This window comes from Taeniopygia guttata, chromosome 5 (genome assembly GCF_048771995.1).
Source record: "Taeniopygia guttata chromosome 5, bTaeGut7.mat, whole genome shotgun sequence".
In the NCBI taxonomy this organism is placed as follows: Eukaryota; Metazoa; Chordata; class Aves; order Passeriformes; family Estrildidae; genus Taeniopygia; species Taeniopygia guttata.
This window is the reverse complement of record NC_133030.1, coordinates 49,036,947-49,064,729: the sequence shown is the minus strand read 5'-3', so window position 1 is coordinate 49,064,729 and position 27,783 is coordinate 49,036,947. Positions and strand designations below refer to the sequence as shown.

Below are 27,783 nucleotides of genomic sequence, written 5' to 3'. Positions count from 1 at the left end.
TTCATATGCCCATACACTCCACAGAGAGAAACACCTGTTCTGTGAAAGCAGCATCCCACACATCTTTACAGAACACCCTCGAATACTCAGGTGGACAACTGCTTCTGATCTGCAGCTGTTAGACAAGGAGAGCAAGCACAGTGAAATGGGTGCAGTGACTAGGACTGGAGAGAGTCCACGGCTTGCAGCTTCCCCTGACTGGGAGTGCTGCTGCTGCTATGTGATCCCTGTCTGAGATGCTGAATGCCAGATGCACCACTCAGGTGTCACAATTGCAAAACAGTTTATACTGCACTGAATCCATATTGTGAAAAATGAAGAAAATAGCTGGATCCAAAAAACTTCTACAGTCAGAGTCATCTCAGGCTGGTGTGATAATGGCACATTTTAAAAGATCCTATTTTTAATAAAATGTCAAATTCTGCCATCAAACACATCAATAATTTTAATAAGGAAAATGTAGGCTATATTTTACATCATGAACAAACTTTATATATTGAGAACAAGAATATTTCAGGAGTGAGGATTTCAATGTCAAGAGAAAAAATGAATCTGAATAAGCTAATAGTAGTTAATTACTATCCAATTATTGGTATGCATATGAATCAAAAACATGCCCATGTAACAGGTGACTGCTGTGTTTACATGTTTTAGCTGTTTTCTGTATCTGAAAATATGTGCTGAGAACAGTGCTGAAGTTGCAAGCATGAATGGTAGCAAGCCCAGAGGGAACAGAGGAGGAATGAACCTTGGGAACAAAAGAAAGGATAAAATTTGGCAATATCATGCAAATGGTCAGATTCAGCAACTCATCACTTGTATCTGCATTAGTAGGGATATGAAAAGAGAGTGAAGAAAAACACTTGGGGATGGGGAGGGTGAAAAAGAACCACAGATTCGCTGAAAAATCTGCCTTCCAAACACACCTGCTGGCATGCTTACCTTCCCCATACCCCACTTCTTATTGTTACCTAAAAATAATAATTTAAAAGATGTGTTTGGCTGCAAGCCATATGAAATGAAGCAATAAGCTGTCTCTCTCCTGATGTCTCACCAAAGGTGACAGCCTTAGTGAGCAAAAGCAAGGTTTCCAACACTATTGGAGAAGAGATAACTTAGGAGCAGCTTCATTTTGATGACAATCAAGAAGCGACTCAAAAAGAAAGATATGAGAGCCACTGCCATAAATGGCAGTGAAGCAGTGAAGAGAAAAAAGAGTACCAATGACAGACACCTAAGGGATCCCAAAGGATGACAGCCGTAACAAATGACTTTAGAAAAAACCATGAATTAACAGTACTTCAAAACAAGCAAAAATGTAATTTTCATGTTGTGAGAAGGCCCTTTAGTATGTGCTCTTAAAAGGGCAATAGGTGCAGAGATCCTGCTCTTCATTCCTCATGCACAGACACTCTTCCCAGTCTCTTCAGCTAGATGGCTGGATGTACAGGAATTCTCCTTAAGTAATTCCAGAGAGTTCAGTGAGAAATAGGCACTACTGTAAAGAGACCAACTGAGAAGTACTTATGGACCAGAGTGAGAAATATATAAGCTTGAGGAGCTACCAGAACATCTAAGCTAGATAAAAGAGTTTAGAGAGCTTTGCATATATGCAGCACTGAAGTCCAGGTTATTCTAGAGATTAAAAATACTTCTAATTGTAGAGAGAACATGTATCAAGTAGACCAGCAGTTCTTATCATTGCAGTACCAGCATTCTACTAACAAAAAAGACCAAGCTGTTTCTTTAAACAAAATGTTTATTTTATGCACATACCTCCATTTCTACATACAACCAAAGAGTGAGAGCCACAGCATGGCCAACAGGTAACTCTAGTAACAAGACAACAAAATAAATCTGTAATGTTCCTTAGTTACAAAGTAAGTTTCACCTTAAAAGCCCAAAACTGCTACCACCACTGTCCTAAGGTCTGAGGCGTGAAAATAAAATCCATATCAAACCCTGGCTGAATGGAGAGTAGATTAGCCTTCCTAGGTGATGCTGCACTACTGATGTAATCCACATGCAATTAAAAAGCCCCACCAAGTTTCAGGTGATGCCAAAGCTGGAGGAAGAAGTCCCTGTCTCGTATGTGCCCTGTCACTCCACTTTTTGCTTTTTTCTCCCTACCATCCAAGCTGTGCATGACCTCTATTTTGAGATACCCTCAAATAAGGACAGCTCTTTACCTAGAACTTTACCTCAGCTGCTTTACAGCACAACAAAGGTAAAAGTAAATGAGAGCAACAACTCATAAACAAGAGGTCAAAGGTTAGGACTTCTTCAGTCAGTTTTATCACTAGAGCCAGCATCTTGCAAAAGGAGCTTTAAGATTTCACCTGCTTCCAGACAATTCCTACCATGCTGCAATGCTCCAGAAGCAGCAGCCTAAGTGTACTACTCTTGCCTGAGGCCAGGTTCTGACAGATTGCCTGTACTGGCACATGGGAAGCTGTATAAATGCCCTTACTCACCCATACACACACAAATGCTATAAAAATAAATGTAGGCTCTGCTATAGATCTCCATATCTTCTTTTATGAGGTTAGATGGATTTTCTTCTTTCATTCAGTTCTGTCATACCTCGTGTGTGGGGTGTAACTGTGTAATGGATGTGTGACATCCATGCACGTGTATGCAATTAATGTGCATTTCAGTAATTGGGAACTCCATTTGCTTTCATTACCAGCACTTCTGCTGCATATATGACCAGAAAGCACAATATGAACAGAATCAAAATACCCTTTTTTTAAGCTGGAAAATATTATGTTGAGAACAAAATTTCACCTAAGTGCTCTAACATACTAAGGCAGCACATCTAATAATCTGTAGTAGTTACAAACAGCAGGCATTATCTTGCTTGGAGTACAGCAGATATACTGTTTCAAGAGACATTTGGAAAATGGTTCACAATTACAATGGGGTTTTGATCAAAATGTACTCCCCAATTTCTTCTCTTTTAGCATGGGTTCACAGATTACTCAATTTTCTGACAAATACTTATTTAATACTTTTGCTTAACAGAAAGATCACTGAGAAAAACAAAAATACTGATGGGGTGATCCCTAAAAAGGGTAAAGTATAAACTCTTCCAACTTTTTTTTTTTTCTTTCTGCAAGCTCCAAATGTTTGATTTATTGTCTGCTGACCAGTTCTGTAGATGCTACATGATCTCTAGAAGGACTTAGCCAGGGGACCTGGGGGGACTAGCTGGAATGAGATCAATAGTTCATGCAAGAAGAAACACCCAGCTTTGGCTGTAAACTCAGAACAAAAGAAATGAAGTGATGACATGATGTTCACTCCTTAAGATTAAAAGCACTGCTCTATGCTAATCTTGAGCATAATTCAATATATACATGAAATGTCTAATAATCACAAGACAGACTGCTTGTTTAAGAAGAAACATCTTTTCAAGGGTACTCGTTCACCTTTCATTGGTTTGGGAAAGAGCATCCCTCTCCCACAGTAACAGCGGGTCAAATATAAACTAAATTTTATCCAAGGCCTCTGTTTAGAGCACTTAAATCTTATACCTTCAGCAGACCCTGTTAACAACATGCTTAAATGCTCTCCTGAATTAGGGCCGTAATTTAATTATCTATTGCATGAAATCAAGCTGGTAGACGATTTTGAAATATTTCATTGAAACATCCACAGATGTAGATTTATATAATTAAGCTCTTTTAGATAATTTAATGAGGTTGCAAAAATGCACTAATAGTAATTCATCACTTGGAAGCTTGTGCTGTTAGTCCAACAGCATGGTTACTAAGGCTGCCTGCTTAGTAGGACATGGAGACAGGAAAATACATATTTGTGAAAAAAATACCACCTTCTAAACATTTTACTTAGGGGTAATTTTGCTTTAATATCTAGAATAAACAAAACCAGAGTAGGATGCAGCGTACTACACAGGCTTTATTTGTATCCACCTGGAATGACATCTATTACCCACTAGCAGATCCAAACACTAACAAAATTTTCACATGACAAAACACAACTCCATATTCTGCTCCTGCACTCACCACACATGGACATTTTTGTGATAGCACGCGTGTGACATACATTGCAGGATCTCCTGATTGGTCAAATCAGCCCTATGGGATTTTAGACAATTATGTCAGAAGAACACAGAATTATAGAAACCTGGCTGGAAGTGAACGTGAAGGATCACCTGGTCCAACCTTTTTTTGGCAAAAGCACAGTGCAAATAAGATATTCCAGCATCCTGTCCAGACAAATCTTAAGTGTCCAACATTTGAGAATTCACCACTTCCCTGGAGAGATTCTAGTGGCTGATTGTTCTCAATGTGAAATATATTCCTCATGCATCCAATTAGCATCTCCTCAGGGGTAACCTTTACTCATTGCTCTCATCTTTTCCACATGACTCCTTGTATAAAGTGAGTCTGCATCTTCTTTCCAGCCACCCTTTAAATACTGGTGATAAAGTCTTCCTGCAGTCTTCTTTTCTCAAGGCTGAACCAACTCCGTTCTCTGCTCCTTTTCTCATATGACCAGCTTGCCAGTCCCTGGATTACATTTCTGGCCTTTTTCTGGACTCTTTGCAGTCTGTGCACAGCTTTTTTATAGCTGAGATCAAAACTGAACAAACTATTCCAGGTGTTACCTGAGTACAGCAGGACAGTGACATCTTTATCTGTGTTGTTGATGCCCTTGTTGATGAAAACCAACATCCTGTTGTCTTTACTTTTCCACAGCAGTGCACTATTCACTCATAGAGAGCTTGTTCACCAGGATCCCCAGGTGCCATTCCATAGGGCTGCCTGCCATTTGGTTAGATCCCAGCCTGTGCTGCACTCCTGGAAAATGTTTTCTCAAGTGCAAAAACCTAACACTTGTCCTTGTAGAACTTCCTAAGGTTCTTGTTAGTCCATGCTTCCAGCCTATCCAAGTCATCCTGCAGGGTGGCTCTCCTTTCTCATGTGTCCACTTTCCCACTGTTGGTATCATCACCAGGGTGCACTTAATTCCATCTTCCAGTACACTTATGAAGATATTAAAGTGTTGTCCCCAACATCCCAGGGGGACCTCACTTGGGACAGGCTGCTGATTTGAAAAGGAGCTACTTATCCCAACCCTGCTGCTGCCTGCCAGCCAGCTCCCCACCCACTGCAGGGAGCCCTTCTCTAGAGCCCAACACACCAGCTTCTCTAGAGGGAGGCTGTGGAAAACCACAGTGAGAGCCTTGGAGAAATCCAGGTAGACAGTGCCTGCCAGGAGCCCCACATAAGCCAAGCAGGTTACTACTTTGTCACGGAAGATGATAGAATTTGTCAAGCACAATTTGCCCTTCACAATCCATGTTGTCTTTTCCCAATTTTGTGTTTCATCTGACTTGACAGCCTCCAGGAGGATTCATTCCACAATGTTCCCAAGAACTGAAGTAAGACTGGTGTGTCTGCAATTTCCTGGATCCTCTTCTAAGCCCTTCCTGTAGATGGGAGTGACCTTTGCCTTCTTCCAGTTTTCTGGGATGTCCCCTCATCTCCACAACTTCTCAAAGATTATGGAGAGTGGCCTCACAATGACATCAGCTAGTTCCCTTAACATCCTCAGGCAGATATTGTCAGGGCCCATCAATTTGTAGGGGTGAAGCAATATGCCTTGCTCTTGCAATCTTGTCTCTCAGAGTTCAGAATACTGAGTTCTTTCCCTAAGAAATCCATATTTAACAAGTGCTTCAAGGCATACAATTTACATACAAATGTCCAAAATCATAGAAGTAATGCTGACCACTGAGTGTCTAAAAAGGATAGGCTGTGCTGCTGTCCCAAAGATAAGAGGACATAATGGAAATGCTCGCCTACAGCAGAGGAACATGGCTATAAGCACTGCTCTTGAGTGTGTCTACTCAGGTACTGTATATTTCCTTTTTATTAGTTTGGCTGCTCAGATTAATTTCTACTTCCTGTGCTACAGTGCACCCATCTGACTGAGAGGAGATGGACTTGTTTTTCACAGAGGGGAGAACAGAGAACATTGTAGGACTTTAAAAACTACAAAGAAAGGAAACTAAGTATTTCAGCTTTTATGTTCAACAAACACATACACTTACATTAAAAAAACTCCACATTAATATTTGTTTTCTAGTCAAATATACTCCATCAGAACACCCATACTACTGAACAGACAGAACCATGCCAGTATTGATACATGGGTCTGGGAGGTGAGGGACATTGCCCCAAAAGGGATAAGATAAATAATTGAACATGACGGGGAAGCTGTAAGTGTAGAGAGAGAGACGCACAAATGGCACCACATCAATTTCTTGTGATGAACCAATTTCCTTAGATTTCCCATAAAAACACTCTCTCAACTCCTCTAGTTAAAAAGATCCACACTGAAGTAAGTGCCCCAAGTTACTACAGTTCACATTCTTTGGATGGAAGAAGCATTACTACGTGTGCCTAAAAATTATGACATCTAATTGCAAGTGAAACCAGTAAGTAATGAAGCATGCAGAAAGCCTGCAGTCCACACAGGAGCTAGTGATAATGTACAATAAGAATATGACTGGGAATTATTTAAATACATAATTAAAAATACATAGTATGAATAAGATATATAATGCTGCTACTGGCGGATCACGTGTGCATGCTCCGAAGAACAAGAAATCACTCAAAAAACCACTCAAAGGTACCCTGGTTATAGGATAACCAGTAAGATAATGGATAGTACAGTGTCTAAGGCACAGTCTCAGCTTCTGGAGACTTGGCCTCCAGAAGAAATGAGTCTTTCAGCGCAGGTTTCAATCACAAGTGAAGAGAACTGAGCTGCAGCACTGATGGCTGGGCTGCCTGACTAAAGGAACCTGCGTGACAGATTTGGTGATGAGTGGCATTTGAGGAGGGAGTAAGCAATGCCTGCTTGGTGAGAAAAGTAGATTTGGAGCACTCTATATTAAGAATGCTTAGAAGATGAACTGCCACTCTGGAAGAGCAAGGAGAGAACAAGAGTCCTAAAATATTTCTAGTGTCCAATATGAGATTCAAATCCTGGCAGAAAACATCAGCTGCCATTTTTAAATCAAATTTTTCATATGCAGATGGTGACAGTATGCACAATATCCTAATTCTTACTTCCTAAACTTCCTCCCTCTACTATATATATGTAATCAATAAAAAATTAATAAATGAAATGTTCAGATATATGACATGTCTCTTGTCACTTTTTGTGAGACAGATTACTGATTGCTGCAGCAACAAATGAGACAGCAAAACATCATTCTAAGTCAGATATACATAAATTCCTCTAAAAACATAGAAGAGTCTCTTGAAGAGAGCAACTCACAAAAACCTATGGTAAGTCATGGACAAAATGTAAAGAAATACAATGCAACAGCATTTTAAGAAAGAAGTTGGTCATATTTATTTCTACCATCTTAGCTCAGCCATTACCAAAATGTACTTAGAACTGTGTCTCTGAAGATTGAATTTCATTCACACAACACATAACACACAAAAGATGCTTGTTTTAGAACAGAAAACTAAGACTCCAAATTCATCTATTAGTGTACAAGTCTTTTGGGATGCTTGTCTCTGCTGAGGATAAGTATGGTGGTCTACATGACCATCAGTCTCAATTTTAAACAGTTAATGTCACTTGCAAGCTACTCTTACCATAAGCAACCAACATAGCATGCACTACATGGAACCAAATTTTTAATGGGAAATGTTCACTACTGTCTAGAGAGCCAAATATTAAACAGGTAAGGAAAAAAATTCAACAACATTGTCATTACTATTTCTGAACACAGGATTATTATTTAAAATTTGCAGCTAAAATATAGCATAAGATGTGGTATGTAATTTGAAAGGTCTCTAGTCATTAAGCATTTTCAGGGAGGAGTTATTTCAAATGCAATGTTCTATTTGACAAACAATTTAAGTGTATCCTGGGTATAACATAACTGCTTAATATCAAGCCTTCTGTGATTATGACTGCCTTTCTGTTGTAGTATTCCGCAGCTTCCATTACTGCAGCAAGTTTTCATGCCTAAAGCATGAAACTTCATTGTGCATTTGTGAGTCTTTTAGTCAAAGTCTACAAATGAGGCCTGAAAAATAGAGAATTAGATGAGCACAACCAAATTTTGGGCTAAACCAGGATTAATACAGAACTTGAGTAAATAAAGAAATGATCCAGAAAGTTTGCATTAGCAGATACCCGTCCCTGGAGGAAGCACGAATACAGCACCTCCCTATTTATCCTGCAGGTTCCCTAGGCACTTTCAGCTGCACAGAGCTGCTACCTTCATGCAGGGAAAGAGACAGCTACGTTCCACCTGAGCAAAACTACACTCCAGCAGCAATGTGAGACAGCACTGAAACCTTCCAAAGCCCCCAGAGAGACTACATCAATTAGATGTATTCAAGGCACTCCTTACACACCACAGTAAGACTGAATTCAGCACAAGCCACTATGGCCATTTTAATTTAAAAAGTTAAACCTAAATCCTTCTGCTTCCAGACTAGTTTTCTCACACCTCACTGGTCACTAACTCGAGGGAGTATCGCCTTTCCTAAAAAAACCCAAAAGGTACAGACTTGTATCTTTTGTATCTATGTCAACTACAGTCCCAAAGTTGATTCATACAGCAGAACACTTTTGCATCTTTGCACATTTACTAATAAGTCTGTCCAAAATGAGTGAGAAAGTGTCGCTAGCAAGGCAAAACAACTCCACAGTTCCCAGCCCGCCCCACAAGAAATGCTAACTTTTGAACATGAACATTTTCTACAGTCAGACTTTTGCTCTCTGCTGCTTTACTGTCCCCCATCTATTCCTTGTATCTACTGTGAAAGATTCTGTAGTGAGGGCAACCCATCCCCTTGCCAAAAGCCCCTTTTGTGTTCAAAAGTCCTTACCATCTTTAGTGGACACACTGCAGGTATAATTCAGGTTTGGAGGCCTACATAATTTCAGAAAGAAAACACAGTTCTTCTAAAACACAACAGAAAGTTTTATTTAACCTTCCCCCTACTGCTGCAGTGCCAAGATATCCAGGTACCTAAGGATGCACTTGGTGAGATTGCCAAAGATGTCTAACTCCACTGAAACCCAGAGAATTTACTCCAAAGACTTCACAGAGAATCTGTCTATATCTAAGCATTGAAGTCCTGAAAATCCCACTCTACATCCCATTTCTCTTTCCTGTCCAAGGGAATTTTTCTTACTTACTTTTATGAGAATGTAATCTATTAGTTTTCAGTAATATACCCAGTTATTTCACTGTCAGAGATACAGTTTCTATGGACAGGGGTACAACTCACACTACAAGAACATTTTGCTTTATTACACTGCCAGTATCTGTTCCATAGCTTTGGATGCACAGAAATAGGTAAAGAAATTAAACTTTAAGGATGACACAGTGCTTTCAGACCACGTAGAACATTTTCTAACATCATCCGGCACTTTTACATAGGCCAAGGACAACAAACAGCCTCTAACACAGAGATTTACAGTTTGTGTTTTACCACCCAAAGTCATCTAACAAGATTCAAGGTACTTCTGAGCACTAGACAGCACAGTAAGATCAGTTTTCATTATTTGAGAAGGAAACACTTCTAGCAATGGTTACTTTGCTTTCCACCAGACAAATTAGTTTCACTGTGATCTTTTCAGATGTATACCCATGAATTTTAACTTGGTTGTAAAAGTCCACAGAAATGCAATTTAGCATCTTCCATCTGTACAGATTTAAACACTCTTCTAAAACAGCAACTGTAATAGTTTTGAAATGTCCTTTCCCTTGGTTCTCTTCCTTCCTCCTCCTTATCTATCTATACACTAATAGTTTTGATGACACAGGGATATTTCAGTATTTAACAATGAAATAGAGCATGTCAATGTTTTCTCTATATAATTAATAGAGGAAATATAAACCCCTGACAGCAATTATGATTTTGTCTGACTTAATATCAGAGCAGCTTCACTACCTAAAATTCCTAATAACTTTCACAGACTGCTATGTAGTCCTATTGTGAAAGAAAAAATATTTCACAGAAAATTATGAGAAAACTTTAACTTTTTTCTCTTTATAAGTCACATTACTAACATGAATAGAGAATAATGTCTGAGAATGCCAAAATAAAGGATGTTTCTCCCACTGGAATTAAGATTTTAATACTTTGCCTTTGATCTGAATTACACAGTATACTTTAAATCCAAGAGCACAAAATTCCAGACTTCCGTAAATAACCTGAAGCCTGCTAGCACAAATCTGCCAACTAACAAATCCCTTTTCATCTCTCCAAAGGCTGCATTTTTAAAGGTCATTAGATGGTCAGCTTACACACTAGATTTACAGACCATGCAAATATAATAGACAAAAGACATATAAAATCTCAATTCCCCATTTTCAGTGTTTCTTAAGAGCATATCATCCCTCACATAAATCAGAGAACCTGAGTGTAGGTAATATTCACAGACAATAATAGCAAGATCCTAACTTTTATGCTGGATAAGGCAGCCCAGTGCTGAATTTGCTGTGTTTTTAGGGATCCTACTGATGTGAACAACAGCTTAGGTAGAGCACAACAGCAAAATATTCCTCTAAAGAAGAAAAAACCCCAACAAATTCAAAACCTTCAATTTCTGCCTGAGTCTAAGGCCCTGTTTTGCCTAAAACATGATTGATCCCAATGGATAATCAAGGTATTGGAAAGGTCCACAAGATCAACAACTTCAGGTCAACTACACGTTCAGTGTTAAAGTTCTCCACAAATGCTGTACTAAATCTGAATATTGGCTCAAGTGAGCCAAGTGAAATCATGAATTAGATCCATCTTACTTAAAAATATTCCCTTCAAACCAAAATGAACGCAGTGCAGTATGAAATGTTGTAACAAACTTCCAGTTCCAGACAGCTTTGTCCTGAAGCAGAAATGGTCCCTCCAGCTACTGCAGTGTGTGTGCCAGCACCTCAATCCCAAATACTCCACTCCACAGCTTTTGTTTTCAAAAAGTAGATCAAGAAAATATAAACTGAACAAAAAAATAACCAAATACCTAAAGTAAATAAATACAAACATCAAACCCAGACATACATTCAGATTAACTTTGCAAGATTGGACTATTCCCATAATACTGAAGTGTGACCACGTTTGCACAGGTCATTTCACTTCAGCTCTGCCTCCAGCCTGTCCTCAACGCTATGTGGGAGGTTTGCACTAATCAGCTTTTTCTGAAATTTAAACTGCAGCATCACATCAACAGCTGTTACACAACATCAAGAAATAGGAGCTTGTACTGATTTATGAAAGCCAACCCAGTGCTATTTTCAAGCTTCTGAATTAGCAGATATTTTTCCCCATAAAATTATTCAACATTATCAAGTTAAATATTTTAGTTAAGAACTAATAAATACAGTGATGCATGATGTTCTAAAAAGCTAGAGCTATTTTAAAGTTAGCATAAACTTACTAGCAATTAATACCTTACAACACTAGGATTTTTCTCACAGCTTTAATTATGTGTTTGTAACTTCATTTATTGGAGAGTGAACATTTTTCCAAAAGGGAGAAAAAGTACACTACTTTCCAAAGTTTGTTTTAAAGAAAATCAAATTATCCAAATTATCCTCTTGTAAAGCATACACTATATAGCTCAACAGCCAGTAAAGCCAAATTCCAAATTTCTATTCTTGGATTTTGTTACTTTGCAGCTGTAAAGGTGTCTGGCACTCACAGCAGCATTGAAGGAACACCTATGGCATTTAAGCCTTTTACATCCTTTGAAAATCCTTCAGACAACAGAATTTTTCTCTAAAGGAAAAATAGGGGGAAAAACCAAAAGAGAGAAAATTAAGTCAAAGATGTATCTAGTCAAAGCACACATGTATTCACGTATCAATCTTCAGGAAGAATCAAAACATAGTGTAACTCTTGTTAATCGCATAATTGCAAGAGGCTTTTACCCATGGCTGTTAAATAATACAATCCAAATGCCTCTTCAAGATTAAGTATATAAAGTCACTGTGCAACTAAAATAGCAAGACATCAGAGAGTATGCTACACCATTTGCATAAAGAAGAGGAAGATTACTATTGCTTCCTTAATACTGAAGAACGTTTACTAGCAGAATATAAATGCATTCTTTGGGAACGCAATGGCTGTAACTTTGAATTTTTACTCCTGTAAATGCCTAATCTGATTACATTACTTTAAAACAAGCAATTTTTATATGAGAAAGCCATTTGCTTTTCTCATATAAAAGACTGATTTTACAGACAGGAAAGAAGGAAAGGTATTTTTGCAGAGGAAAAAAAGAAATAATCAGAGCAATGAACTGAATAATCTGAGGGCAAGAAACAGACAAGCTACATCATATTTACACTTATTCTAAATCAGAATTTATGTGTTGTGGCACCTAAGTAGCAGCAAATCTACCACTGGGAAATCCAAGATCATCTTCACTCTCTATGGAGAACAAGGCTTACTACTTTGAAAATGCTTTCCATGTTCAGAGGACAATCTAAATAGGTAATATTTGTAGAAGGAATAGAAGTCAAGGTTCTCCACTAGTGTTGAATTATATTTTTGCTCCCTGGGGGATAAAAAAAAAAGGTATTTTTTCTGGAGTAAAGGAATATAGGGTAAAGTTCCACAGAAATTCACTGCTGTAGGCACATCTAGAATTGAGGATTTTCTGGTCTCCATAACACAATGAAACATTGGATCTCAATCTCTTGCAGTAAAGACTAGTGAACCTTATACACCAATTTGCACGTGTAAGAAATATGTTATATTGGAAAAGGATAGTTGACCATATCATATAAGCTTTTCTGGTTCTTAAAAAGTACTGCAGAAGTTTTTATATAAGCTCAGTGGCTTGTGAATTTTTTCAGATTTGGTGGAATACATGAAATTATTTGCAAAACCTTTTGGTTTTGTTGAAGAATTTCAAAATTAGATGTCTTGTCCCTCATTCTACGTGTTGTTGGGTTGAATACTACACAAATGCCACTAGCATTACTGTTATTCTGGGATGAAATTACAGGTGGGATGGGAATAATGATGTGTGTACTCTATGCTTCTTACAAATAACATGGTAATCTTCACAACTAAAATTCTTCCCTTCCATTCAGTGACTAATTCCAAATATTTTGGTCGTGCTGCATTGCTGACTCCAGGCTGGACTGTGAATTGAGCACTGCAGTACAGCTCTGAGGAAGCTCTGAGGATACTTCCTGCCAGGGGCTCAGCCCTGTGGGCTAATTCCATCCTCCAAAGGGTTTTCAGCTGTGAGAGGCTGCACATCTGATAACTTGTGGAAGAGATAAGAACCTCCTGTATCTGAAGTGTAGAGGGGAAATGGCTGTGTGGACAATACTGGCTGTGTGCCAGTCTGTGCTCAGACTTGTGACACCTCACTGGGCTCAGACTCTATAGGGTGGTATGTCCTGATTCTGGAGTGCCTACAGACATCACCCCAAACTGAGATCTTGAGCATTGTTATAAAAACCAGATTATCGTTTTGTATAGAAGACTAAGTTCAGTCACTAAGTTAAGCAGAGAGAGGTTTTTTGTTTGCCTTAATTAGATTTTTTTTCAACAAAATTTTGCATCTCATTTTTTAAGTAATAGATATTTTGTAAATCTCTTGTTTTAATGGCAATTTTATTATAGGAGCTGTAGAATCAGTAGTTCTGTGCATTTCATGTCACAAGCCACTGAGCTTAATAGAAACTTCTATAGTACTTTTTAAGAACCAGAAAAGCTTATATGATATGGTCAACTATCCTTTTTCAATATAACATCGTTCTTACATGTGCAAATTGTACCTGTATCTAAGGAGCAACTGGTGAAACACTGAGTAAAAAGACTTTAACAAGTAGTTATTTAGAAGAGACTTAATCATTCTTTAGCCAGTCTGCATTTTTTTTCTTTAAAGCAAATTAGAGTCCAGAATGCAAAATGGGTATTGTGACTTGTCTCCAGCTGTAAGCAACCTAAGAATTTGAGGTTTTGCTACGTCCTAGACTACATGAAATATAATATTATTTTGACTGTCAACCCCCCCAAGACAATAGAAAAACAAAGCCGAGTTGGGTGACCAGGCTTGGTGCTGTTCAGAAGATAAGAGAACCAAGTTGACTAATTCCCCATCACCAGTCTGCTGTCTTGCAGAGAAAGCAGCCCAGCTCCAACCTTTAATTACCTAAGTAGTACTTACTAAACTTAGTTGCCCTAAATATCCACAGATTAAAGCAGTTCTGGAGATGATCCCAGATAGTCTTTCCAAGTAAGAACTCTCTCATCACGTGCTATTACTAAACAATCCTGTACAACCAAATAACTATAAAGTAGTAAACACATACGGTATTGAAAAACACAATTTATTAACTGATTATCTTCAAATCTGAAGTGCATATTCTGCACTCAAAAGTCAATTGGCCTAAATAAACCCTCCCCTCATCCTCCATGAAATTAAAAAAAAAAAAGAAATTTTCAAAGAGCTTTGAGTCAGGCACAAGCACAGGTTTGTTCACACACAAGAAAATACTACTGACCATTTTCTTTCCTTTTTCAGCCTGCAAGCAGCAAGAGGTCCTCATTTTATTCCCAGTAGGGAACAAAGTGTTGGTGTTTTGCACAGTCCCTCTCCCACAGCAGTCCCAAAAAACATTCCCCAGTGGTGGAAACATCACCACAGAGACTTGCAACCTCCCTAGTCACAATTTTTTATCTCCATTCTCTGTAGAGAGCAGTTGGCCCAAAGATGGGTCAGCCAGGAATGTACTCACCCACTTCTATGGAGCAACTAAAAAGATCTGTACATTCCAAGACTTCTTCTCCCTCTACATGGAAAACATGAAGAAACCACAAGTGCTCTGTAGAGCAGCATTGAGCTGCCAGTTTTACCTAGCTGGGAAGTTCTAATGCTTTACTTATTGTGAAAAGTTGCATCTTACATTTTAATAAGCACAATACAAGAGTCAAATCATGAGCTGATAAGGAAGGAGTGCTGATGGTGGCATTGAGCTCCAGGCACAATGTACTTAATATGGCTATAATTCATGATTATGGTGTGGGGGAAATGGAGCTACTGATCTTCTCTGCAGACTTTGGATAAGTTACTTTGCCTTTTTTCATCTTCTTTTTCTTGTTCATTTTCATTAGGCACTCTTAGGGACTACCACTGCATCTCATAACAAGGACAGACAACACTATAGCTCTACACCCTCATCTAGCAAAAACATCACTGACACAGGAGTAATTAATATGCTAGATTTGACTTCCCTGTCTAGCCAGTCCTAGCTGGCCAGTTTCTCAGAGCACCACAGTACTCATGGCTCCTGAAGTGAGATTCAAGAAAGGACAGAGTGATAATATTCCAGATAAGTTTCTTTCACCTTCTGCTCTGGAAGTGTCTGCATAAAAATAACAAGAAAAGGTAAATGGACATTGGAACCATCTCAAAGTGTCAGTGCAGGTAAAGGAAGCAGACAAAGGACAGCAGCAACAGAGAAGAGCAACAGGCTACAGAAGATAAGAAAAAGCCTTTAGGCAACAGCAGTCAAATATCCTATGGAAGGATTTACAAACACATCACATAATCAAGTAAAGAATGCAACCTTTACAAAGGCATGAAAAGTAAAGGGAGAAAGTTCTTGTCACAGAACTAAACCAGAAATATCATTGCACCATCCAGCACTAAATCTGTAGGGCAGAGCCTCAGCTGCTGGAACCTGTCATGGTTGTATTGATGGTAGAGTTAAGGGACCACAGATATACTCCCTGAGGCTCCCAACAACTGCCTCTCTCAAAGAGTCAGTTGTGGTCTAGGAGCTCACAAAATTCAAAGCACAAGCTGATTTACAGTAAATGGGGAGAGCCATTAATAAATCTATTCTCTAGTCAATTTAAACTTCTAAACATAAATTTCATTCAAAAATTTCATTCCAGAAGCTTAAATGTTTCCCACCATCTGTGAATATCTTACATCTTGTTATTAAAAGGTTTAAATACCTTTGAATAGCAATAGATTCAATCATATTTCCCTCAACCCACTAAACAACTGAATGCATCATATGCATTCATACAAGTAATTAATCAGGTTTAGGCAATCTCCAAGAATTTTCCAACAAGCATGTATGGAAACTGAACAGGCAAAGTCTAAATTAACATCTTCTTGCTTGCAGGAAGGCACATTTACCACTGTTCCTCACTATGGGTAGATAATGTCACCCTCAGCATTGTTAATGCAGCACCTGTTATTAATATTAAAACATTAATCTCATGTTGAAAAAAAAAAAATAAACAATTGGCTGACAACATACACATGGTAACCTGCATTCCATGTGAAGTGTTTGCTCTGCTGTACTTCAACTTAACAGTAGAGCTCCAGCAGGAATTAATTTGACTCAGTTTCTAAGGCTATTACAATTTCTACTAGAATTGTCAGCTTCAAAGAATAAAGAAAACCAGCACTCTTTACTGCCTGAAAGTCTTGCCTCCCTGTAGAACAGGACTGATGCCAGTTGAATTGTCTGCAGGTTCATACAGTATTTTCAGCCTGCTAGGTAGGTAACCACATCTATTCTGTAAAATGTCATTACCATAACAAATACAAAACTAAATATATATAATAAAATTTTATAGCTTCACAAAAAAAAAACAATTATAAAGGTTCTTATCAGAAATATTAGCAGAACAAAGTTTAAAACTAAGTTACTATAATTTCTTGCCCAACTAAAACCAAACCTCTCTCTACATTTTGATTTTTCACTCTATTTTATCACTTTCTCTGCTTACTACTTCCCAGGGCCTACCTCTTTGCCTTGCAATTCCCAAGATTCTCCCATGGTTCACCATCCAAATTCATCTCTCTTCATTCACCTGTCTCTTTCATCTATCCTCCAACTCCAGGATGCCTGACAGATTAATCTCAGTCTTTCTACCACACAGTTACAACCCCCAAATTTCTCTATTCCCCTTGCAGCTTCTGGTGACAATCTTCTATCTCCAAGTGCTTTTCACACTCTACTTCCTGCAGCTCAGCTCTGCACTTGTAGAGCTTTGTCTGAATCCTCCTTGGACACTGGTGGTCCAAGTGAGACTGATGAAACACCAAATGCACAGAGATAGAGAAACGAATCCAGAGTTTTAGCATCCATCAAGAAACCCAGAATCTCATAAAGACTACGCCAGGCCAACCCCTGCAGTATGGATTAATGCTCACAGGCTGATTTACAAGGCCTTTTCAACCCACTTCCTACAACAGCAAAGTCAGGTCTGGGAGCAGCTGCACATGATACCAGGGAAGACAGCAGTGATTTCAGTCTCAGCTGCAGTACAAGGCGACATAGAAATCAAAATTGCCATGGACAAGGATAGGTACATTTAAATATAGCTTTTATACCAAAAGCACCATTTTCTAAGTCGAAAATAGAGCACATATTTACAAAATGGGCTAACTCACTGGTCATACCAGAGAAGAACATATCCAAATACACACACATTATCCCACACTAAAGGTGAATCAGTCAGCAATACCACGGAGAGCTACATGTCCAAGTCTTATTAACTTTGATTTTGAAATCCCTAATTCAGGATTTCAAGTATGTCTTGAGTGAAATGCAATTCATTTGATTTCCACACCATATCACAGGACAGCCTAGGATGAATGGAACTTCAGGACGTCCAAACATCATTTTTCCAGGAGTCTAACTCAAAACCGAGGTATCTGGATTTGATTCTGTCACATATTTCCTCTCTGACCTCAGGCCAGTAATTTACACTGCTGCTCTTTGCTTGAGTTGTCTGCAGTTACAGAAAAAGAAATGTTGCACTATTACTACATTAACATCTGAGGAATGCTTAGGTAATGTGGTTTGAAATACAGGCAAATCAGATATCTGAATACTAGAGCTAGGCTAATACAGAAACTTGACATCTTAGTTTAGCACTCTAGAGCATTCAATCTGGCTGTTTCAAGTATGAACCTGTGTCCACAGACATTACATTTAGTTCTGAAGTGGCTACATTTTAAAAATTTGGATTTTTGTTTCAGGCCTGCTTTTCAGCAGCAAAGCAAAGACTTACCTTGTATAAGGCCTTACCCACGGTGTGCTTCAACTGGACCCAAGCCAACTGTAAATAAATCTGAGTCATATGAAATAAATATTATATTAAGTACTATTTTTACTAGGTTTAAGAATATACAGTAATGGAAGAAAATACTATTTAATGCGTTTAATTTGCCTTTGTTTACCACATCTCTACATGGCATTTTAGCCAGACCTTAATTTACTGTGTGTTAAACTGCTTCCAGCAAACTTGACACCTAAACCTGGCAAAATGGATAAATTACCCTGGAGTTCATTTTCGGTTCTCAGCTCTCCAGGGGATGCTGCTGGCAGAGTCAAAGCACAGAGAGATGTTTGTCTCATTTCTTTCTAGTATTTTGGATGGCAATTTTAATACACTGTTAGAAAATGAACAGCTCAGAAAGAGGGATGATTATTTTTTAGTCAAAGCACATTTCCTACACTGGTTCACAAAATGCCCCAGAAACAAACAAAACAATAAACAAACAAACCAACCAACAACAAAAAAAACCCAACACAAAGAATACCCCCACCACTTTTCCCAACTATCTTCAAGTACACCTACCTGCATAGCCATTAATACCCACACTCAAAGGCCACGCAAAGATGTCAGAAGTTTAACCTCAGCCTAGGTGTGAATTCTGATTTAGGAGACTTGGCAGTCAAATAAGGAAAACTTGTGATAACATGTTTGTCATTTGCCACCAACTACCCCACTAAAAGTGGTTTTAAACTGTCACACATCTATTTTCCCCAGAATCAGAAGCCATACAAATGAGATCGCAATCAATAAAGTTACTACTCAGCATCTACAGGTACAAGAGGGAGTCTGGAATCACTGGGTGAAGGGGAATAACCCAAAGCAAACCCAAAACAAATAAAACCCCGTCAGCATATGACAAGTGGCTACAGAAAGAAGCTACATGCCAGCTAATTATTAAGTCTTTCAACTACATAAATAAATACACATTCACAGGACACTGAACCTGTAGGTTATGTGAATACTATATGCATAAAGCAACTAAGAAATTTTTTCTTAAACCTTTCTTCATTTTCATTTCCTTTTAGACCAACATGAAAATAGAATGTTTATGGCTGGTAACTTTCCTGATCTTTGAGGGCATAACACACTGAAGTAACAAAATATTTTAAATCCATATGCATGCACTATGCATACACATATCAATAAATCTATCATACTACAATAGTTGCACATATTCTATGCATTAAGGTAGAGAGGAAGTCTGACTAATATGCATGTGGGGAATATTTGCAAATAACAGAACACAATAATTGTCTCTAGTATCTGAATGAGACCATGGTCTTTCTGTGCTAAGTATTGTATGAATGCACAGTAAGAGCACATGCAGGTCATGCTGAGCTTACTAATTTAAGCTGTTCATGAAACTAAGGTTTACAGTGAAAATACTACTACTACATCCTTAAAAGTGGAGGTCTGAGGCATTTATCCCTGCTACAAAATGGAAGTTTAATCTAAGGAAGATCATGAGCACATTGTTTAAAGGAAATACATACATCATTTAAAGAAAACTTACATCAGCACAAAATTACATATTCCAGCAGCCTTTATTAGGCTAAGTTTATGATCTTATACATTAAGGTGTCTATAAAGATTAAGTGAAAAAAGGATACACTAATCCAGCATGTTAAGAATTGTGCATTTAAATAAGCATTGTGTTTGTTAAATACAACTAATGCAAATCAATAGTTCCTCTAGTGTCATTACTACAAGCGTACAAGAAATAATATTTTCTGCCCCTTTGGAAAATTTCTTGGAAGAGTTCAGTCCTGTCTTCTCTAGTCATCATTGATTTTTGTAGAAAAAAATACCAGGCTCTTTCTCTCTCTATGGTACGCTAACAAAACTGTCTAAGACTTCTATGGTTTCTCTACAATGCATGACATCTTACATGAGTCCCCAAGGTTTTAACTAACAGTGTAAAATATACACAGACTTAATGACTTTGATCCTGACTCAGAACTCATTTATACACATGCTACTGGGAAACACACTTTACTGTAGAGGACTGATTCTTTCTCTCTCACTGCAGCTACACAAAGCATTGCTACAACATGCCTTTTAATGCTAAACTAAACATGTAGCACGGCACAGGAAGAAATGCTAACCTTCTGTTTCACCAAGCCCACAATTCCTCTTTACCCACTAATAGCAATGGAAGGAACACACTTGAACATATTTAAAATCAGTGTATCTGATGAACTGTCCATGGTTGACAAACCACAGGCAAGAAAACCCCACTGCCTTTCAGTTTCAAGGCCGCTCCCTAACTAGTGTCAGAAGACAATGGAAATATATCCCTATTTCTAATTCACAGGAAAAAAAAATTCTACCCATATACAGAGATTACTTGAAAATATTCACAACAGCAAAGAGTCTGGATCAGTTGTTTAACAGCCTGACATGCCCCAGTGAAGACATGTGGTAAGAAACATCATGACACCCAGTCTACCCACCTTGTATGTGCCCTGGAAGCGTTACTTGGAGTTCTGGAGGACATGGAGTCAAAGGAACATCTTGAAACAAGAAGCAAGTCATTGGAGCAGAGAAACTACAAATGAGACTTTCTGGGCAGATGGCACTGCAAGCTAGCAAGCTGATGGCAGATGGAAGTGAGAGCTTGGATACAGCAAAAAAATCGGTTGCAAACTAATGAGGTATGTTAAGATGCTAGAGACAACTACTCCTCTTTTCTGATCTCTCTGCTTTAAGTGAGGGTCAGGTCAACTCCTCCTCCCACAGAAATCTACCCAGAGCCATGAAGAAAAGGTAGCTTGGTTTCCTTCCAAGAGGAAGCCATCCAGAGAGTTACTCAATACCAAATAAATATAAGATTCATAATTCAAAAATCCCAGGCTTTTATGAAATTTCTGAAGTCCAAAGCCTTCTACATACAATCTATAAGCCCTCCAGCCTCCAGGATAATACAAAGACCAGTATCTTACCAAAGCAGAGAAGCTTTCAACAATGGGGAAGTTTATAGAAAAATGCTACAGAACACATTAACTGTGGTGAGGATTTGGTCTCAGTTCAGACTAGAACCAAGGCTGGCTTGGTGCTCCCAAGGCTCTACCTCCTTCCTGCAGCTGACCTACAGTTCCCTCGCTGCTATGGGATAGAGACAATCTATAACTCTTCATGACTGCAGAATATTACTTACTACCAGAAAAAATGTAGAGCACCTCTTAAGATATTCACCTCTTATGATTATAATTCCTATGATACAAAAACCCCAACTTTTCTTCTCTAGTTACATATACACACATACATGTATTTTCTTGTTCTCTTTCAGACTCCCCTGGTTCTTTTTAAAGCAGCATTGCTGAGACTTAAGCATTTTTCCTCTTTGATAAAATGCCCCAGAAACATTATCAATGTTTCCAGAAGAACACAATACAAAATTATCTACTTCAGCAAATGAGACTAACCTGAAACAGTGTAGACTATGTGAGATGCTAGAAGATAGCAGCTCTCACAAGCTTCTAACATTACTTCTAGAAGCTTATGGAGTTTTTATCCCCATGTATATTACAAAGGATGAGCCTTTCTTGCCAGTGTCATGTGCAGGGATCTCATGGTCTTATAAACTTCTATAGCTGCCATATCTAATGATTGGGATTTTTATTTTTTTCACTTACACATAAGTAGGAAAATTGAGTGAAGTGGTAAATATATTAACTTCATTGAAAGCCATTGGAAAAAGGGAGGTAAAGCTGAAGATTTGTGTGGGATGCTAATGAAATGGGAGCACAGCTATAACACAAGGGATTAACAGGCTCTCAGCAAGAACCTGCATTTCTCAAGGTACTATGAAATTCTTGTATCCTAAACACACATATAAAAACATCCACACAACAAAAGACAGCTGCAGTATACCATACACACAGCCATGCATCTGTACAGCCCCTCACACTTAGAGCAGCCACAGAAATGACATAGGTGAGAGTAAGTACATCTCATAAAGGAGCCCACAGGGAGTCAGCTGAAAATCCACACTCTCGCCAATCTTCTATGCAATCTCCGCCAAGTCTCTTGACCTTTCCTGGGACTTCTCTCTCTGTAGTCATGTGATTACACAAGCTACATTCCCACAGAGATGAGCTATATTACTTGCTACTTTTTTGGTAGGTGTTCCATCATTGCTATCTTCTCGTTATATGACAAATCTCAATCCCTGGCTACCAAACAAGAATAAAAAAATAAATAGAAAAAAAGCAAGTCAACATCCCATACACTAAAAAAGAAAATAACAAAAAACAAAGCCAACAAAGAACACTACCCCAATCTACAGAAACAATAACAATAATGGGCTCTTACGGACTCACTCCTGCCCCACAAACACCAACTTCAACTATGTTCAGATGTTCCCCTTATTTGCAGCTTACATCTAGTCACTCCTACAGCATCTCAATTCCCCTTTCAGCTGCAGAAGATACACAGTGATAAGCAGTACAGAACTGCAGAATAACAGGAAGTTATTAAAAATGCTACAACTGCAATCCTGTGACAGATTTGATCTGTAAATCTGTGTTCTAACTGGAGAAACACTTTTTAAAAGAAAGGCTACTACCATTACTGTGACTAGAAATTATTAATTGAATGCAAGTTTTGTGATATTTTTCTTAAACCTCAGCATCCTGAGGCATATTTGGGCTTCCCTTGTGTCCATCTCTTGTGGTTAAGGAGAAAAGGGCACCTCAGAGACCTGAATTTCAGAAATCACATCAAAATTACCCAGCTGTATTTATCTATTCCAATTGTTCTTAAACTAATCTTATGACTTTAGAAGAATGGAGGAAGCTGAACTATTGGTTTTAAACATGTGCAGAAGTCAGTATTGCTTCTGGAATTACAATTCACCTGCAGGCATGTTTTTGCCTTGGTCGTTCTATCATATCATCGTGAAAAAGTTCTCATTCATGCTAAACAGAAGTCTCCACCAGAACTTTGACAGGTATCTTTCTGATCTAGTTTCTATAATTTTGTGGCCTCCACTGCCTTTACTCCAAGTGTGCTGACAAGTATGTGCTCAGACATGATCACATTGATGCGTCCACATATATGGAGGAAACTGAAAGAGGAGTGGGAAAGATTAGTATTTTCCGACTATTCATCAAGAATCATTATGTGTTTCCAAAAGGTCCTTTTCATATTCTTTCTTGTTTGTTAACAACTTTGACAGACAGATCAAGAGCATCATAATGTTACAGATACAGAACACAGCAAACCAGCCCACAAAGTTCTTAACAAAAGCATGGAGAAGCTCTTGGACATCAAGAGAATGCAGTTAAAACTTTTGGATGCACATACTTTGAACAATGTTCTTCCATTCCTCTCTCAGGAGTGTGTAAGCACACTAGTGATCCTATAGAACTGGCACCTCAGTATCAAAACAAACACGTAAGTGAGGCCAGGAACACTGCTCCAAACTCTTCTAGTACCTGGGGCCGACAGCATCCCAGAACTCAAGCTGACACTGTTGGCGAGAAGGCACACACTCCATTGCTACCACAGTTTAGCAAAGAGTCACATTAAAAAAAATAAATCTGAACTTTAAATTAACTTGGCTAGTGCCATTGGCAAAATGTCTCGTCTCCCACACACCATAAACTACAGAGAGGCAAGGAGAGAGAAAGGAAATACACATTAGAAAGACAGATGGGAAGATGAAAGCATTGTGGACTAACACTGCTACTAAAATGCATCGTCTATTCCTGCCCTCAATCAATTCTTTTTGCTTGGCCAAGATAGACATCCTGAACTAAAATGGATTCCAGGGTTTCCATATCACTTACCTCATCAACCCCCTCCACACAACATAAATTCCTACTCTGAATACATAGTTTATCACTAAACTAGCAAACCATGATTAACTGTGTAACAGTAATGAACACAAATCACTGAGCTCAGATGTCATCTAAAACGCTGCATATTTAGCTACCCATAGTTTTAAAAGGAGCACACCTCTCAGGACTTGTGCAATGTACACATATCAGCTGGACAGAAATGAATAATCACCACAGAACAAAGCTACAGAAATTGAATTGTCGGCATTATCTCACAATGACCCTAAAGATGCTTTTATCTGAACATTACCGTTTGCCTTTTATACATAAAATCATGTCATTACGTAACACAATAAACCTTATTTCTACACAGAAGAGTGTTGGTTTTTTGGGGTTTTTGAAGTTTAACACTGATGCTTACACATCACTGCAGCTTAGTCATGACAAAACTACCCAATACATCTCAAGAGTTTATAGGACATTACAAAGTATATTCCCATCTTACCTGGCTCTGTACAATTCTCTTCATGTGTCCCATTAGGTGATGCCATCAACCTTCTATTCCTCCATATTCCTGATACAATGCTTCTGTCTGCAACAGCTGAATCTTGGCCTATAGTAAACAAAAATACATTATGCCCACTAGCACCAATTTTTTTCTGCATCATCCCAGTTGGACTACACGTGCCCACTAACAAGGAGCATGGACAGACCATCAGAATGCAAACAGGGCAAAATCCAAGGTGTGACTGAAGCACATGCCAACAGCCATGTGCTAGGTGCTCCTAGCTCCAAAGGGTGCAACCAGGCTCCATATCCGAGCTGTTGGCATGTTCTGGTTCTCGGAGCTATCAGAACACTTGGCTGTGACCCACAGCAGGAAAATATTCTGCAGCAAGCAAATGCTGAAGCCTGTACCTGTGAAAGTCAACACTTGCAGCTCCTATAGATGAAACCAGCCCAGCTATGCTGACATGAGCAAAAAATCACACTTCCATTTAGTCATCTGTACTTACACATATTATATTACTGCTTTCACGAAAAAAATAAAAATGCATATGGATATGTTCCAGTTACATTTTAGTTTATTCTGAACTTTTCAGTCTTGGGTATGCTTAATAATATCAAACCATTCATAACTTGTCAAAGAAAATGGAAATCACAATGAATTCTCACAAGTCTTAAAAAAATCAAAAATTTTTTAGAAGTCAATGGAGCTTTTGCCAAAATGCATATTTCAGAAGCATTCTCAACAAGACCTGTTAAATAGAGTACAGGAGCACTTGTGGGATCATGTGCTGTATGCAATTATAATAATCAAAGAAAGAATAGAACCCCTTATTTAAATCCCTTCCACTCAATCTTATCCATTTCAAATGAATACATTGTAATAACAAAACTTCCTCCTTGGCCAGTTTTAGAGTTTATACTGTCTTCATGTAATGCCTGTGTTTTCTTAGTGACTCCTGGGAAAAAGAAATCTTTTTCAGAAGTTAGTTTTTCCAGAGTAAAATATTCTGAGCCACAATGATAAGAAACATAGACAACAGATGGTCAGCGTTTATGGATAATATGTACTGTAAATTAGCCAGCTGGAAAAAACCCCTACCTGATGCAGCATACTATCAAAAATTAGGTTATGAGGGATTTAGCTGATAACCCAGGAGATTAAAAACTTTCATTAGTCATGACATTTTTCATGAAAACCTAAAAAAGTTGTGGAAAACAGCAACTGCAAAAAAAAAAAAAAAAATCCTTCAAGCTATGCAATCATATTCATACCCCCATTACTTGTTTCCAAGTTAAAAGTTTTAAGATGAGCAATATGCTAATATGGTCTAAGACACCAAATTCTTATATGGATGGCTTGTTGCCATCCTAGATACAGCTCAAACAAGCCAGGCAATAATTTGAGCACAAGACCATTACAAACTATGACAAGTTCCAGCAGATTTTTCTTCCCTAAAGCACACCCTTGAACTTCAGCTTTAATTTAAGCACATGACCCATCCTAACTGTGCTGAAATCTGAGTTTCTTACATTAAATGTAGATGCTTAGTGATGGACTTAGTCAATTTTGTTCTTAAATCTTCAAGGACCGTTGGCAGCCCTACCTAGAGGTTCAAGTGCTGTCCCAGCAACCTTAGATTTTGTATTTGAGGGACATGAAGCATATTTCAGGATGAGGGCCTGAAGCTGCGTACAGCCCAAACCGTGCCAGTAGGCAGAGGAACAAATGGGAATTAAATAGTTAATTATAAATGCATCAGTTTACCAATACAGCACATACAGAAATGATGCAAAAGACTCTGTTATAATACTCTCTCTATAAAACATAGCATTAGCACCGTTCCTAGCCTAAAACTCAGAATTTTCTGTCAAATCTATACTGTAACAGGGGAGAGGTGTTGGGGGTGCGTGTGAAATTGAGAAAATAAGCAGCTATAGCTGATGGAGATTTACAGCCTAAGAACAAAACGAAAGGCAGCCCGAAGTTGCAGAGGGGACCACAGGCGGCTGGAGAGAACTCCTCTCTGATGTAACAGCAGGGGGAAACTCCTTCAGGGCCGTTCGCAGGCACAGAGCTGCCCTGTGATGCCCTATCGGCTCCCGACCCGAGGGGCGCGGCGGGCTCGGCGCCGGGGAGCCCCGGACGAGAAGGCGCCAGCGGCGCAGCTTCCCCCCGTCCCCGGGCAGCTTCCCCCTGTACCCGGGCAGCTTCCCCCCGTGCCCGGACAGCTTCCCCCCGTGCCCGGACAGCTTCCCCCCGTGCCCGGGCAGCTTCCCCCCGTGCCCGGGCTGCAGCCGCGCATCCTCCCGGCGCGGGGATTTCTCCCGAGGAACCCGCGCTGCTCCCCCTCCTCGCCCGCTCGCCGGAGCATTTCCACAGGGAGACCCCAAACGGGAACAATCACCGCCGCTTGACCCCGCCAAACCCCGGCAGCTCCGGGGCGGCTGCAGCCCCCGGGCCGCCCCGGCCGGCCCTGCCGGGGTCCGCCGGTCCCGCCGCCGCTGCCACTCACCCGCTCGGGAGAGCAGGCTGGACATGCACCAGGCGAAGAAGAGGATGGCGCAGATGAAGCCCAGCTGCTGCAGCAGCATCTCCCGCCTCTTGCGAACTTTCCTCAGCATAAGCAGCATGGTTTTCGGAGGGGCGAGCGGCGTCTCCTCCAGCTCCATCGGAGCGAGCGCGGGCGCCGAGGGGGCGGCCAGTGGGTCGGTGGGAAAGCGGGGATCACTCCCGGCGGCTTCCCGCGGACGGCTCCATTTCGGTCGGGCTGCAGCGCGAAGAGAAGCCGATAGCCAGGGCCTCAGGTCGGCAGCGGCGCAGCGGAGGGAGAGGCAGGTGGCGGCGGGCGGGGAGGCGGCGGCAGCCCGGAGCGGGGGGAGGCGGCGCGCTCAGGGGCCGGGCTGAGCCCCGCGCCCCATGGCCGGCGGCGGAGGAAGCGGCGCGGCGGCGCCCCGCGCTCCCCGGGCAGCGGCCGCCCCACAGCGCGCCGCGGGCTGCGAGTCAGCGCCGAGGGACGGGCACATCCATGCGGCTCCCTACCCGCCCGGCCAAGTTTGAAGTTTATCCCTTTCCTGCCTCCCTCCCCCGCCGCCAGCCGTAGGCGGCAGGTGGGCGGCTCAGCCGCCGCGGTGACAGCAGCTGCCAGCGGGCTCTCAGCGCGGTGCCGGGCGGGCTCTCAGCCCCGGCGGGCGGCTCGGCCCCTTCTCCCCGCCCCTCTCCCGCAACTTTCTGGGTGCTCCTCCGGCACCCATAGCAACGCGCATGTTCCCTCCCCCACCGCCGGGCCGGGGGGAAGGAATTAACTGGCGAAATTAATCCTTTCCCCTGCCCGGCGCAGGAATGCCCGGCTCTCGGTGTCGCGCTTGGC

The 27,783-nt window shown here is 40.1% G+C and overlaps 1 protein-coding gene across 4 annotated transcripts in view; it reads right to left on the bottom strand.

Moving 5' to 3' along the window:
* Positions 1–27,561, bottom strand: part of SLC24A4 (solute carrier family 24 member 4) — an 87,857-nt gene extending 60,296 nt beyond the window's left edge. For 2 of the 4 annotated variants that reach the window (XM_072930349.1, XM_072930350.1), the window contains exons 1-2: positions 26,929–27,561; positions 24,411–24,518 (exon numbers count right to left, since the gene is read on the bottom strand). In XM_072930349.1, coding sequence (XP_072786450.1) covers positions 24,411–24,518; positions 26,929–27,085 — 265 coding nt within the window. In that variant the 5' untranslated portion in view covers positions 27,086–27,561. The remainder of the gene's footprint in view (positions 1–24,410; positions 24,519–26,928) is intronic. The other 2 variants (XM_072930348.1, XM_041716626.2) reach the window with 2 other exon arrangements.
* Between the last annotated feature and the right edge of the window lie 222 nt (positions 27,562–27,783).